This window comes from Amblyomma mixtum, chromosome 4, assembly GCF_055824585.1.
Source record: "Amblyomma mixtum isolate Tamu chromosome 4, ASM5582458v1, whole genome shotgun sequence".
Taxonomy (NCBI): domain Eukaryota; kingdom Metazoa; phylum Arthropoda; class Arachnida; order Ixodida; family Ixodidae; genus Amblyomma; species Amblyomma mixtum.
The window spans coordinates 28,586,395-28,601,765 of record NC_143015.1 but is presented as its reverse complement, the minus strand read 5'-3'; the positions used below and the strand labels follow the sequence as shown (position 1 = coordinate 28,601,765).

Sequence of the window (15,371 nt, the reverse complement as noted above, 5' to 3'; positions counted from 1 at the left end):
CTCGAGGTTATGTCAGCCGAGCAGTGAGCCGGGTCGAGTCCCCAAATTTCACGAGAGATGCATTCATATCATTTCACGAATACACCAATCAGTTTAAACTGGAAAGGAGGATCTATCCACCACCAGACAAAAAGCTCGACAAAAGCCAGGAGGTAACGTGGCGTCGGCTCAAGACGCGAGCCTTCTTTAGCCCGTCGAGACTAGCACACATGTATCCAACACAATACAACGCTACTTGCAAACAATGCGGCGAGATAGCCGGATATGACCACATTTTATGGAGCTGCAAAAAGGCGCCGCCACCGGCGGACCTACTACCAGTCCCTTCTCTAGAGCGGTGGGAGGCTATACTGGCCAGCTCAGACCCGTTGACGCAAGTCCGGGCCACTGAGTGGGCTCACAAGGTCGCCAAGAGCCATGGGCTCGAAGCCACCTAGTATAATGCCCACTAGGGCTCAGTGCTGACAATAAACGTTTTCCAATCCAAAAAAACCCAAAATGACTTCGCATGCTTTACCTACAAGTTTCATACATTCGACGATTTTAAGCCCGTCGATTTCTAAAACCTATGCAGTTTCGCTTAAAGCGCTATTTAGGCGTCCACTGTCCCAGGGGGCCAGTTGTGTACCTTTTCTTTCTTTTGCTTTATCTGAAGGTCCAATCAAGGTGAAATCATACACGGTGACCTTGGCTTTACCTCGCGTAGTGAAGCTCTGGCTTCAAGGAAGGAAAGGGAAAACTTTATTATACTCTAGTGCTTTTTTCTGCGGTTTTGGGGCATCTTCAGAGATGTTCTTTGTATCCAGAAGCCCTCTCTGTCGACGTCGTCCACTTCTAAACAATGGGCGGTTGCCCACAGTCCAGGGCTCCGCTAGCCACTGCCGCCCGTTCAGCTCGCTGTAACAGACCTTGTTGGTTTTCACAGCGGTCGCTAGACAGCAGAGTCTCCCACTGCTCCGCACTCGGGTTTTGTATTTTGGGGACTAGGTCTATGTTGTGGCAGGCACATGTGATGTGATATAGAGTGGGTTTTTCTTCGCACCAGGGACATTTGTCCGCGTATATCGTAGGGTGCATTTTGTTTAGTATGTGTAGGTTTGGTTAAGAGCCTGTCCAAGTGACAGCTTCCGCTCTGTTGAGAGATTTGTGCAGCGGGGGATATCGCATTCTTCTGCCTCTATAGTTTTCAAACATGGCCGAGTATTCCTTGGGTGCTGGCGCGAGTTCCGCGCTCGCCTCGGATGCTCGGAAAATAAAGTATCCTCGGGCTATCACCTCGGCGTCTTTGTTCCTTGCCACCCCCGTGTGTCGTGGTACCCACACAATTTTGTGTATGGTCTTGTCGCTTTCTTCGTCGTGGCTTTTAATTCTGCTCCTCGGACTCTCAAAGAGACTGCCGAAATTACATGAATGGCAGGATAGGTCGTCACGCACTCCGTATACTTTCGCTTCAAAAATTTCGGTGTGGGCATTTCGCACCACATCAAGTCCCCGGCCGATTCGACAAAATCAGTTGAGAAAATGTCTAGTTAATAATGGTGACAGTCTGAAAATGTATCGCTAATAATCGTGACAGTCTGCTGCCGCCGACTGCGCAATTAAATCGTGGATGGGGTACATGAGAATCCCCCTTTCACATGACTACAACTCTCTTCAAGTTATGTTTTGGCCTGTGAGCTTCGTCTCGTAGACATTATCTAGTTCTATTTTGTATGTTTTGTGCGTTAGCACTAGATCGTTTCCATTCCAATCCACCACTTAGCCGTTGTTTGTGAGGTCCCTTTGCTCACCGGGTTGTTGGCAGCCTGCCCGAGGTGGCCCGTCTAGGTGACAGGCGAAACATCTACGTCATGTGATGTTGTGACGTCATCACAACCAGCCCACTGCATTGTGAGCCGACTCCCAACCGTGTAAGGTGGCAGTTCAGTTAGTGCAGGTCGCGAGACGTCGCGAGAGCCCAGAAACCGTGCTCCGCGGAGCGCCGGCTATGCGTATCCGCTCATCGGGCAGCTGATAACAGTTGACTTGCTTGGCAACAAATTATCACGTCAATGCAGAACCCAAAGCTTTCGGAGCAAATCCTCGATTATAACCGTCACTCTTAACCCAACCGTAACCTGATCAGTTTCTAATGGCTGAGCAGACTGAACAAGAGGGGGTGAGGGGGAAATGATCGCTTTCTACTCTGCATTTACGGATCCACCACCAATGTGCGCGTTTTGAACGCAGTGCGATATGGCACCGGTGCTAAATATTGTTACGTGGCCCGAAGTCTATGTCGGCACAAGCACGACCGGAGCACAGGGCTCAGATCACAGCGAGCCCCGAGCGGAAAGCGCGCACAAACCGGACACTTCCTCTACGTTGTCTTTTCGGAGATTATCCGTTGCAATATAATATGTAAGAGAACTTAGGGAAGCAGCTATAGCGTTTGTTTTCATTTTACTGCGACAGTAGCAATAAGACATAATATCGAAATAAAAAAATTGGTAATAAGGCATACCTTTTAAAATATTTTGTTCTACATGATAACTTTTCTAACTCCTAACTACTGCACTACAGGCAATATTATCGGCGCAATGAATGCTGTAGCCTTTCTCTCTAGGCATTTATTGATTGAAGAAGCAACCGCACCTAGAGGTTGATTTTCACTTGACACCTGTCAGCAGTTGAGATTAGGAAACACGAGTCTACGTGGTCGGAAATCTGGTGGGTATGTACGCCAGGCTCTTGATTTTCGATTTCTTCCCATTGACAGAATGATAGCTCTCGCTCTCATTCGTTTCCGTTTAGGGAATAGCAATGTTTCTGAGGGAGCCAACAGGGCTGCAAAAATTACTCGCCTTGATGGCTTGGAATCTTTGGCGTTTGACCGAGGACGCCACAATGAACAGAAAGAGTGACAAAGCAGAGCCCTGCATGACGCCTAGTTCAACCGTACGAGATGTGGAGAGAACCCCTGAAACGCAAACACTCCCTGTGCACCCGCTCACAAAGCCCTGGACAGAGCGCAAGAGATTTCCGCTCACCAGTGGCTACTCACTCGAAAGTATTGGGATCAAATCCTGACCTCGGCGACATCATTTAGACGCAAGCGGAACGCAAAAGCATTCCCGCGGAGCGCAATGAAAGTGCACATTAATAAAGGATCTCGGATGATCGAACTTAATCCGGATCCCTCCGCTACGGCATCCTTCACACTCCAGGGGCAGTTTCGGGATGTTACACCTCACATATATTTACACGATTCCTCCCTCACTAAAAAAAGCAATAAAACATTAACACCGAACAAAAAAAAACGAAATCACTATCTCTTTAGAGTATTATCAGTATTTTGCAACCAAAAGTAATGCAAGAAAATTGGCATGCTCGGAAGTACCGTGATTCACTGGATTTACCGTTTGAGCTGTGGAGCAGCGTCAGGTGACATTTGCACAATCGAGCAAAACTGTTGTAGTGAAACCTATGTTAGCGGAATAAAAACGACATCCGCATGTTGTAAAGATAAAGTAACCGTTTAATACAGCGCGCAGGAACAAGCCAGAAGCACAACATGCATCGGCATAATACATGACAGATGTAAATAGGCAGCATAAAATGCCGACATCCCATGTCACCCATAGCAGCCAATGAAGCTAGCTATACCAGTGCACTGCACGATTAGGACACAGAAATTTTGTACAATCTTTAGCAACGTAATATTCTTCATGCGTAAAAGAAAACCAAGACAAGGATAGAGAAAATTGATCACATCCGAGGAATCGTTTTTTGTTTCGCGATATTTCCCTTCGGTTCGGTTGCGGTTCATGTTAACACGGCAGTGCGCCTGAATTCCGCAGGAAGGAAGATCGGGATTTCTAAGGGTAAACTCACCTCTGACATTAATAAAATGCTTGTCCAATTATCACATCATGCCGTAAAGCCTGCATCCTGCATATGGCGGCAGATGTATTTGCATAGAGTTTCTGAGAAAGACGCGTAAGCAAAAGGCCACCGGACAGCAGTAAGAAGGTAGCGGCAAGCAGCAAGCCAGCGGGAGCAGCCCCGTCGCTGCTTCGCCATAGTGACGACAGGCGGCGCAGCCGGCGCTGGCTCATGGCGTATATTCGCATCATCACATTGATGCTATCGCGTCATACCATTAAGGCGGAGCTTAAGTCTGATTTCACCGGCCTTTGTTTGAAGCCTTCTTGACCTTGAGAACCCTGCTTCGAACCGAGACCGAAGTGTTAGCGCACCTAATTCGCATTTGGCTTAACCAGGCTGAATCATCCACCATTTTCTTCATCTCTTTCCCCCTATCATGGACTTTTATATCGTTTAGATTTTCTCTCCTTTCCTATTGTACATTTAGCTTTGAATGGTCTATGCAAGCGGAAATGACTGTCACGCGTTACGAGTAGAACCTTGTGTCGTCACCCCAACCTGCCCGCCATGGCAGGTGGCAACCGGTGCATCAAATTTTAATGATTTTTCGGGAGAGGTTTCTCAGCAGGATTAACGTGGGTCTCACAAGCCGCACCTGTGACTGTGTTGGAAACAGCCGCCGGCCGGGGCAGTGGCGCGTAGCTTAACAGCTGCAGTACAGCGCCACGAGTGGCAGAGGACTCCCAGGGGTCTATGAATGTGGAGAAACACCAATTGCGCATTTAGTGGCATTACCTGCAGGCCGCAACAGCAACAGCAGCAAGAGAAAGTGTTAACACATTCAAACGATCTCCCGAGGATCGCTAGCAGTTGTTTCTTCTCTGATTTTTAGTCATCTTAGTAAGTATCAGAATGTTCCATTTTTCTTTCCTGGGAGAATAATCTCGCATGCCTTTCCTCACGTGGCCTCATGTGTACTCCACAAAGAAAATAAAGCAGCCACGGGCGCGGGACATGCTATGAAGATGGACCCGGCTGGGAAATAAGCTACTCACCCATGCGTCTCTGTCCGCTATTCTGCTCGTTCGTGACGACAGCATATCGGCGTCAGTCAAAATTACATGTGCATAATATTCCACTCAGTAGTATGATTTGCGTTAGTGATTACTAGATTAGTTTTAGAGCTTTTTGTTGCACATCTGCGTTTATGTAAGACACGGACGTTAATTCCACCCGACACAATCATACACGAGTAGGCCAATTAGAGGATTACTACTCCGTTTCCTACAAAGCGTGCGACGCTGCCAAACCTAGCTGGTGCCTTTGCGCGGACTACGTCCCCTTCCCGATGGGACTGCCGCAAGTCGGAATTACAGGCAAGCAACTTTTCGCGTTACAAAATTATGTAGTGAGAATAGCAACCTTCTAAATGCCTTGTTATCCCTTTCACTTTCGTACTTCCCCTCACCAATACTCTTAAGAAGTGTGGAGCAAGGCAGCTGCGAGAGGCATTTTCCATGGCTTCGTTTACAGCCAGCGGGTGGTATAGAAGATCCAGGGCACAGACCTTCGGGCTAGTTGGTTCATAGCAGACACGTACAAGCGCAAAAAAACACGGACAGAGAAAGAGACTTGGACAACACGAGCGCTCGTGTTGCCCAAGTCGTCGTGTTGTCCAAGTCTCTTTCTCTGTCCGTGTTTTATTTTTGCGCTTGTTCGTGTCTGGTATAGAAGAGACCTGTCTGTAGATTAAACTGAAAACAAAAATTGGCACAGCCACTTAACACCGCTTACGCGTGAGAAGGCGAAAGTCCGTCCGCTCACTTCGCGAACGCAGTCGTTCGCTATGGATAGCACAAGATCGCACACAACCGCCGGCGTGGCTACTTGCGTTCTACTGACCTGGCAGAGGGAATCGCGTTGCCACCAACCGGCAACGTCCTACCTCTACATGACTGTTCGAAGCCGCCTCTGCAGCGCCGCTGCACCCGTCCTGCTCCGCGCGCTGCGGTGTGATTTAACCCGATGCCACGCAGCTTGCAATCCTACCTCTAAGCTTCCTAGTATGCCACGGCGCTAATAACGATATCTCTGGTTCATGGTAGCATGCATCGATCAGTAATATTCTTGAAGAGTTTGAATATACGCTGCTTTGAAGAACATTCTCAAGGATGGATAAAAAGCACACGATCAGCGCGTAATGCGTGATCTAGTAATGGAGGCAGGTGGTGTCTCGCTGGAAAATGATTCTAAACAAGCGCCCCGCATTGTTGAATAAAGGATGAGTCAGAAGAAATTGGGTGAGAGCCCACTATACTATCTTATCTAAGATGTGCCACCACAAGCCTGTCATTGAATATCAAATGAATTTAACGCAATAAACTAACTGGGATAAAAACTGCATATCCCATATTTCTGTTGTGGGTAAGTGATTGATGTTTTGTTGCTGCTGCAACTTTTTTGAATGGTTCTGATAGGGATTTCGCCTTCAGTTGCCTTCGTAGCAGTGATACTTCCATTGAGTTCCGGAAAGCGGGCAATGTGCTGGAGCACTTTCTAAACATACAGCATGTAGCAGTGAAAGTCTCTGTAGGCGCTAATATTATCTCAGATTTTTGTGACCTGGTTCTTAGGGGTAACGGAGCGGATTCCAAGAGAAGGCAAGCGTAGCAGGGGGCACCAGAAAGTTAGGTGGGCGAATGAGATTCACAAATTTGCGGGAATACGGTGGCCGCAACTGGCGAAGGATAGGATTAATAGGAGAGACATGGGAGAGGCCTTTGCCCTGCAGTGGGCGTAGTCAGGCTGATGATGATGATAGATGATGATGATCAAACCTAGGCTTCACTTCCTGACAACGATGACAAGTTAGTCACGCCTTTCTACGCGCAGCTTCGGCCAGAAGAAAGCCCACGCAAGACGTGCCTCGCTTCGCCTCTCACCGTGGAAGCGGTGGCACGCACCTACTTCTACGAGCACAAGTCTTACGTCATCGTTGGAGGGCTGGGCGGAATCGGCCTGGAGCTTGCCGACTGGATGGTGGGCCGCGGGTGCCGAAGAGTCCTGCTCGCATCCCGTTCGGAGGTGCACAACGGATACCAGAAGCTGTGTCTTCGCCGGTGGAAGCATGCTGGGGCAGAGGTCCTGGTAGCCAAGGCGGATGTCGCCACTGAGCATGGAGCTCGTCAGATTTTCGAAGAGGCCTTGGCCATGGGACCAGTCGGCGGAATTTTCAACCTCGCCATGGCAAGTGAAAAATACAAGTAATAAGGGAGTAGTTACTCATGGACATCCACCCAAGCGCAGCCATATGGCTACGAAGGAAAGCTATACAGCTTTTTGGAAGCTTCGCAGATAAAGAAAAATTCGTCCTGGTCCGGGGCTCCAACCCGGGACCACCGCTTCACCAGAGCAGTTCGCTCTACCGACTGCGTTAACCGGGATTGCAAGCTTATAGTAGGGCGAGATCGAATTGATCAAAAACTCGAAGTGGGAACAGCGTTGGTCAAATCATGTGGATGTCAATGAGTAATTACTTCCTTATTACAAGTCTACTCCACGTTGGGGGATTCCCCAAACATGTGAAAAATACAAGTATTTTCATAAACTCCAATAAGCATCAGTGGAAAAGAACTGGAGGCTTCGGCACTGCTTAGATGTTGCATAGCAAACTAGTTTCGGCGTCGATTTATTCGCTGAGAGCACGCCTGGTTTAGCGGGCCACACCTCTTCCAGATATAGGTGCGCGTGTCAAAATCTGATCACCGCTTGATGCATTAACTTGGTTTTCCCGGTTTCCCATAGTTCACGCCGGTGTGATCATCTCATTAGCAGGCCCCGACTCACTGCATAGACATAGACAACTTTACATATATTTAAAGCTGCTGACTCGGTGACAAAAACTCTCTAATCTCATCTCTACCCGCTGGCGACGGCCAACTTGGGGAACCGAATTCGAGCCGGACCACCTAATATGTACCGTGAATCACGGAATATAATCCCTCTCATCACAGATCCGCCTAATAATTCATAGGGTACCTGAAGTATTCATGTTTATTACTCACAGTTCTACACAAATCTATACAGTAGCCAATATAATCAGAACGTTAATGAGGGAGGAAGTAGAGCACAGCAATGGGACACCTCGCCAGTAACGAAGGAGGAAGTAAAGAAAGCCTTATGAGCAATGCAAAGGGGGAAAGCAACTGGTGAGGATCAGGTAACAGCAGATCTCTTGAAGGACGGAGGGGAGATTGTGCTAGATAAACTAGCCACCCAGTATACCGAATGCCTTGTGACATTGAGTTTTTTACTGAGCGGAGGGGCCGCACTTGAATGTTCTCAGCTCTAAATGCTTTGTAAAAATAATGTTTACATAATATGTCGAACCGGCATTGTTGGCGAACTTCGAGCAGATCAAATTCATTACCTATTGTGACTTATTTTTCGCCTGGGAGTTTAGTGCCATGCGCAAGGTGTGGCTATCCTGTGTAATATTCGACTGAATATGTGTACTTTATAAGCTTATGCGAAATAGTAAATTATCAGACTATAAAGTAACGCATATTCTCCCCAGCTTTTGTAAACTATTTTGTTATCGGAAGGGTTGGAAGCAGATATGAATGCATATAACTGCACCAACACCAGAGTAGTAATAGTTTTGCGACGCTCTCAATGTCCATTTTCCAAAATAGTGTGTCGCCAAAGGTAAGGCGAAGTATTTCACGCTGAGTGAAAGATTCACCTTGGTGCAAGCACAGAATAGGCACTAACTAGAATGTAGATACACTGGCTGTGTTTCACTAATTAGTTTATATGGAATGTGAAAGCAAAGTAAGCTGGATTTGTTTTATTTGCAAAAATTCTGTTATTTTGATTTAAGTTAAACAGCTACTCTGTATGAGTTTTCAATGTTTTGGCAGATTCATTATAATCAAGGACTTTATCATCTGCATGTAGGTATGATTTTAATTTTAACAGCAGTTTGGTTGAATTATTAAGAGAAATCTTAAATAATAACGGACCTAAGATTAGCCCTTGCGGTACGCCTTAGTTCACCTTTATTAGTTCGCTAAAAGTTTTATCAACTCGGATAACCTGTTTTCAAGCGGAAAAGTAATTCTTGAACAAACTTGGTATGGGCCTCTGAAACCAAAGGCATCTAATCTACCTAATAATAGGTCATCGTCAATTGGGTCGAATGCTTTTTGATGATCGACGAATAGAGTAAGTGCAAAATTATTATTTTCAATCTGCTTGGAAAATAGATCCCTAATGTTTTCTAAGAGAACGGTTGTGCTTGAATAGCTTCGGAAGCCAAACTGTGCAGGATGGAGGAGATTATATTCATTGCAAAAGGAAGTTATACTTCGACAGGCAACGTTTTGTAATATCACGGCTTGGGGAGATAGCATGGCAATTGGCCTATAGTGGTTATACAGTTTTCTCGATCCTTTTTCATGAAGTGGTCTAACCATACGGACTTTATCTCTGTTTGGGATAATGCCTGTATTCAAGATTTGATTTATAATGTGTAGCAGTGCACGTTTAAAGTACACCAAGTCACTTATATTATCTTTGATTCTTATCCTATCAGATCCCGCTGATTTAGTTGTCGGGAAGGACCTGATCACATCCCACAGTTCACTCTCTGTGACCTTCGGTATACCTATATGACTGAACGTTGGTTATGGGGTGATTAATCTGTACATGACATGGGCTGGTTTATTTATTAGGTTGGTTACTAAATCTACAAATACTTATTCAACTCACTGGCAGGAGGTAGAGTGGAATATCCGGGAAATGCTTCTTGTATTACAGTGTCAACAATCTTTTCTAGAGGCTCGAAATACAACTGAATCAATTAAACCCCACGTTTTGCTTACATTCTGGCGGCAATCTACAAACTTCAGTAACTGCAACTTCTTCGGATATTCTTATCTTAGCAGGTATTTTGTTTTTAAATATTCTGTATTCTACTGGTACTTGCCTATGGGGAAGAAACGTGGAGGTTGACGAAAAGCGTTTAGCTTAAGCTTAGGACAACGCATCGAGCTATGGAAAGAAAAATGATAGGTGCAACATTGAGTAACCGGAAGCGGGCAGAGTGGGTGAGGGAACAAGCGCGGGTTAATGACATCCTAGTTGAGATCACGAGGAAAAAATGTGCTTGAGAAGGGGGTGTAACGCGAAGACAATATAACCGCTGGTCCTGAAGGGTAACGAGTGGATTCCAAGAGAAGGCAAGCATAGCAGGGGGCGGCAGAAAGCTAGGTGGGCGGATGAGATTAAGACGTTTGCGGGTATACGGTGGCCGCAACTGGCGAAGGACAAGGTTAGATAGACGTATTGCTGCGCTTAGGTGAATGCCAATAATTACTCGCTTATAACAAATCTACTTCACCTTAGGGAATTCCCCTAAAACATTGAACATGCGTACATATGATTTTATTCAGCATTTATAAATTTTTACTTTGAACTGTGAGAGATACGTCGGTGCGGTCTGTTAAGCTGTATCGTACAGGAAGGCGACATTATGTACCTCATATGGATCAATAATTAGACGAGTAATTGACTTAAATAACTTAATACATTTTTTATTTCTAATCATAAGGGCAAGGTTATTGCGCGAATTGATGGCCTTCAACACCAGCGGTGAGCCCAATTTTAAATTTTCTTAGCGGGCAAAGCGTTTCGAAATATCGACCGTCAAAAATACGCACTTCAAAGCTGTTGAGTTTGTTTTCCTGCCTTGCATATTTATTAAATGGCGTCTCGCGCACTTATGCGCAAAATACAGGCGCCGTTGGTATCTTTATAGATGTAGAAGATAATTTGATTTCGGTGACGATGCTACGAGCATCGACGCCATTTTACATTTGGGATAGCCGGAAAGCCAACTCAACATGCTTTCAAAACTGTATTTTGGGCGTTCGATATATTGAACCACACTACCGATTAAGAAAACTTAAAAACAGGGCCCCCCTTTCACGTTGACGGCGATCAATCTCGGAACGTAACCTTGCCCTAATATCAAAAATAAAAAGTTAATACTTAATTAGCACAATTAATCGTCGAATTAATGAATGATATGAAGTAGGTAATGTCCACCTCTCCGTACAGTCCATCTGAAATGACCGCATCGAAGTAGCTACCAAATTTTGATAAATAAACAATTAAAAGGTTAAAAGAAGTCAATCTGTATGCGTATGCATCCTTGTAATTCCACGTGCACTGCCGTTATAGCCATTGATTTTTTTTAACTGTTCGTGAAAAAGAATTAGGCAGCTAAGCATTAAGCTACCAAAGAAAGTCTGAGGACCTGTGCAGGACCAAGCCGAACGAGCTGGCATTGAATCGACGCTGGAAATCTCGATTGGCAGCATCGTGGGGCGCGTGTCAATTGCTTTTGTTGCGTCTGTCTCACAGGCGGCACTTTCCGACTTGTGGCACCGTTCGCAGATCTTACGCGGCTCTTGATCTCGCACTTCAAGATCCTCCCGCTTATTGGCTATTTCGCTCCGCTTTTCCGACGTTTCTCCCAATTGTTCGCGTGACGGTCACGAAGTTCTTTCAGTACTGCTTCTATGGAAGCGTTACCTGTCCCACGGAGGCGGGCTACCGACTGATGAAACGCTCTCGAGCCACGCTCCTCGCGATACGCGGTACGCATCTCTTAACGCCGTGACGTCAGATTAATAACTTCAGACACCAATCTGTCAGAAGACTGACAACAAAAATGTAGCCGGCCTGCCTTTCCTCATGCCGCTATAGCGCTGCAAAATAATTTTGGCACTGCAGAACTACTCATAACGACCGGCAGGACAGCGCTGTCTTCTTGCGCTAAACCTTTTTTATGTCAATATGCACCACCCCCCATTCTCAGGCGAGGTTCTCCACGATATTCGTAGGTTCTCAGCGATGGCCTGATTGAAAACCAAACGCCCGAGTCCTTCCAGCGTGTTTGCCAACCCAAGGTGCAGGGCACCCAGAGACTGGACGAGCTGTCTCGCAAGCTGTGTCCAGAGCTGGACCACTTCGTCGTCTTCTCGTCCAATTTGAGCTCTCGAGGAGCCCACGGACTGAGCAACTACTGTTATGCCAACTCCGCCATGGAGCGGATCTGTGAGCGTAGGATGGCCGATGGTCTACCCGGTGAGTTTAGGTCCTCTTTAGGTCCTCTTGTTAGCTTTGGAGAGTCCTTTTACCTTGTACAGAAACCTCTGTCATGTTTTACTTCTTAAAGGTGCAGTGAAGAGGAATTTGAAATCATGTTTTTGCCGCGGGAACTCGATCTAAATGTTTCGAGCATTCTTAGAAACTTCGACTTATTGCCCTGTGTGGAGGATTTCCCTAATTAAATCGAATTAGCGTCCGGGTCCCGGCTTTTTTTTTAATTCTCCCCGTACGGTGGGCGGAGTCGACCAACGCGTGGAGTGCCTTTCAGCCAGCTCCGTGAAGGCTTTGCTTTCGCTTTCTTTTGTTTTTTAGGTTTCCGTGAATAAATAGTTTCATTCGCAGATAACATAGCCGCAAAACAATCCCGCAGAAATAAAAATACGCGCGTACTATTTGCTTTCGCGTATTACTTCGCTTATGGCAGAGTGGCAAGCCTCCACGGAGCTTGCTGAAAGGCACTCCACGCGTTGGTCGACTCCGCCCACCGTACGGGGAGAATTAAAAAAAAAGTGGGTGCCGGACGTTAATCCGATTTAATTAGGGAAATCGGCCACACAGGGCAATAAGTCGAAGTTTTTAAGAATGCTCGGAACGTGTAGATTGAGTTCCCGCGGCAGAAAGACGAGTTCAGATTCCTCTTCACTGTACCTTTAAAGGGTAAGCGCTCTGTTAAAAGTGAACTGCAAAAGTAATAGCAAATCAAATAAGAAACCATTCACAAGTGCGCAGTTGCTTTCACTTTTGTCGAAACGGACGAGGTTGACCCAGGATCCTGAAATGTGTAGGACTGTTTTGCTATCAGGCTTCAAGAGCTAAAAGCCGTCACGTGTGTTCTTTCTAGAAAAGAAGGGTGAAGATCCGTGGGAAACGTTGATCAGGCGATCATGGAAGCCTTAGCGCACTATTCCAGTGATGTGGAGCTCTCTGTTCTTCCGATGTGGAGGTTTCTCGCTGTTATGCTAATCAAAGGCTGCATCCGAGCCTTTTCCATGCTTTGAGCCCATTGCGATCGTTTCGACAGACTTGCGCAACTTTTCCTTGAGATACCGAAAAAATGCGACCCCTGATATCTTGTGCACTGCTACTTTGGACATTTCTCAGCGATACACTGAAGAATATTATATAGACTGCATTACAACGCTAAAACTATTCCCTTTGAAGTTAAGGCACTGAAATTTCATTGCACACTGATATCTTCAACATCTTAGTGCTGCTAAATTGCATTTAGGAAGGGTTATTTATTATTATAGAGTAATTAGAAGAGCTAAATGATTTCTAACGAGCCATAAGCTCACTGTTTGTACCACGTATTCAGCCCTCGCCTCTTCCACGGCGCTAACCTGGCGCCCGTAACATTATCAAAATACAGACGTAGAAGCTGCCTACTTGCTTGATGATTCCATGCTAGTAGGTTTGGTTTGGTTTATGGGGTTTAATGTCCCAAAGCCACTCAGGCTATGAGAGACGCTGTAGTGGAGGGCTCCGGAAATTTCGACCACCTGGGGTTCTTTAACGTGCACTGACATCGCACAGTACACGGGCCTCTAGAATTTCTCCTCCAAAGAAATTCAACCGCCGCGGCCGGGTTCGAACTCGCGTCTTTCGGGTCAGCAGCCGAGCACCATAACCACTGAGCCACTGCGGCGGCGATTCCATGCTAGTAAAACAGCAGGCAATATTGGTTTAACAGACCGAATATAGAGGACATTGTCCGCGGGGCAATGACCTGCGTCTTTCCCTTTAGGCCATATCAGAACTACTGATAGAGTATGGAGGGCTGAAGAAGGCAATAAAAAACATATTGGATTAACTGCTGATGCTTCAAGGGCTTTCTTCGAAAGATAAAACATTGTCCGGAAACATCGGTTTTGAGCTGCACTCTGAGCTCCAAAATGCTTTCTTTGAAGGACTGGCGATTCAATGGGGCCCCGTCGGGGATGTGGGCGTTCTGCACGAGGCATTCGGCGGCGGCGCTGAATCCGCCGGCTTTGCATCGCAAAGAATCCTCTCGTGCTTGAACGTGCTGGACCAATTCCTGACCCAGAGCAAGCCCGTTGTGTCAAGCTCGGTGAAGGCGGACAACTCTGCCAGGAGTACAGAGAAAGGACAAAGGGACCTTGTGGATACTTTCGCTGGCATCTTCGGTAAGCCCCTAGTGACTATTAGAGCTCGGTGCTGATCTACTTTCATGCCATTCGAGAAGTTTGCTTGAACCACGCCTCAACTCTATTAAACAGATGAGATTACGGCCCAGTCTTCCGCAAGAGGGAATGCATGGTGTTGCGCCACGAACTGATCTCTTGTGTATGCATTACATTAACACTTCTTTCTGGGCGAGTTGGTGCATACTTGATTTGAAGAAAATAGCGCCAGAGCATGCAAACCACGAAAAGACAAGGACGAGACACAAAGCGCTTTGTGTCTCGTCCTTGTCTTTTCGTGATTTGCATGCTCTGGCGCTATTTTCTTCAAACAAGTATGCATTACAGTCAGTACGTAGCGCTTCGCTACTGCGTGCAAAGCAAAACGTAACGTACATTTCGCCATTTCATTTTTACATTATCCTGAACGACCATTTTCGCCAAAATGACTTTCGGGCTAATAAGGCATACTTTGTATTTTCATGGGCTCTCACTGAATTTATGCCACCATTCCTCCATTCTTTGTTTCTAAGTGTTTCGAAACAATTCATAGAGGATTTATTGAAGGAAATGACTGGCGTACACTTCATGCCTTATAAAATCTGACTATGATGTTCTTACTTCTTATCCCGTGTAGGCGTGAGAGAACCGTCGAACCTAAACCCGAACACGAGCCTAGGAGAATTGGGCATGGATTCACTGATGGGCATCGAGGTGCAGCAGATCATGGAGCGAGACTACGACATCTCTATGTCTGTGTCAGACATACGGCAGATTACTATCAGCCAGCTGCGAGAGATTGATAAGGTGGGCGGTAAGAGCTCACTCGCCAGCCAGTGAAGCCAAGCGACCTCGACAAGATTGAGAGTAAGCTGCATAGTAACGATATTAATGTTTTAGTGCGAGAACACTGTTCCGATGGCTAAACCCGGAGCATGATCTTGGGATGTTTGTGGGTCTGTGCCAAGTGAAAGAAAGAAATATAAATAAAGGCAGTAAATATCTGTCACTCAAACTCGAACCCGCGGCGAACAGATCAGCTTCGCTGGCCACTGCTCGAGAGCATTAGGCTATCGCCGCAACCGAACACGCCTCGTGTTAAACTGCAACACACTCTGACGCTGCACATTGCACATTGTATTCTTCGTCAACTAATACTGTTATCAACTAATATTCGCACTGTGA

At 46.3% G+C, this 15,371-nt stretch overlaps 1 protein-coding gene across 1 annotated transcript in view; it reads left to right on the top strand.

The window, feature by feature from the left end:
* Positions 1-15,026, top strand: part of LOC149346030 (fatty acid synthase-like) — a 179,046-nt gene extending 164,020 nt beyond the window's left edge. The window contains exons 21-24 of the mRNA XM_089541238.1: positions 6,760-7,113; positions 11,778-12,021; positions 13,953-14,189; positions 14,824-15,026. Coding sequence (XP_089397364.1) covers positions 6,760-7,113; positions 11,778-12,021; positions 13,953-14,189; positions 14,824-15,026 — 1,038 coding nt within the window. The remainder of the gene's footprint in view (positions 1-6,759; positions 7,114-11,777; positions 12,022-13,952; positions 14,190-14,823) is intronic.
* Positions 15,027-15,371: the final 345 nt, after the last annotated feature.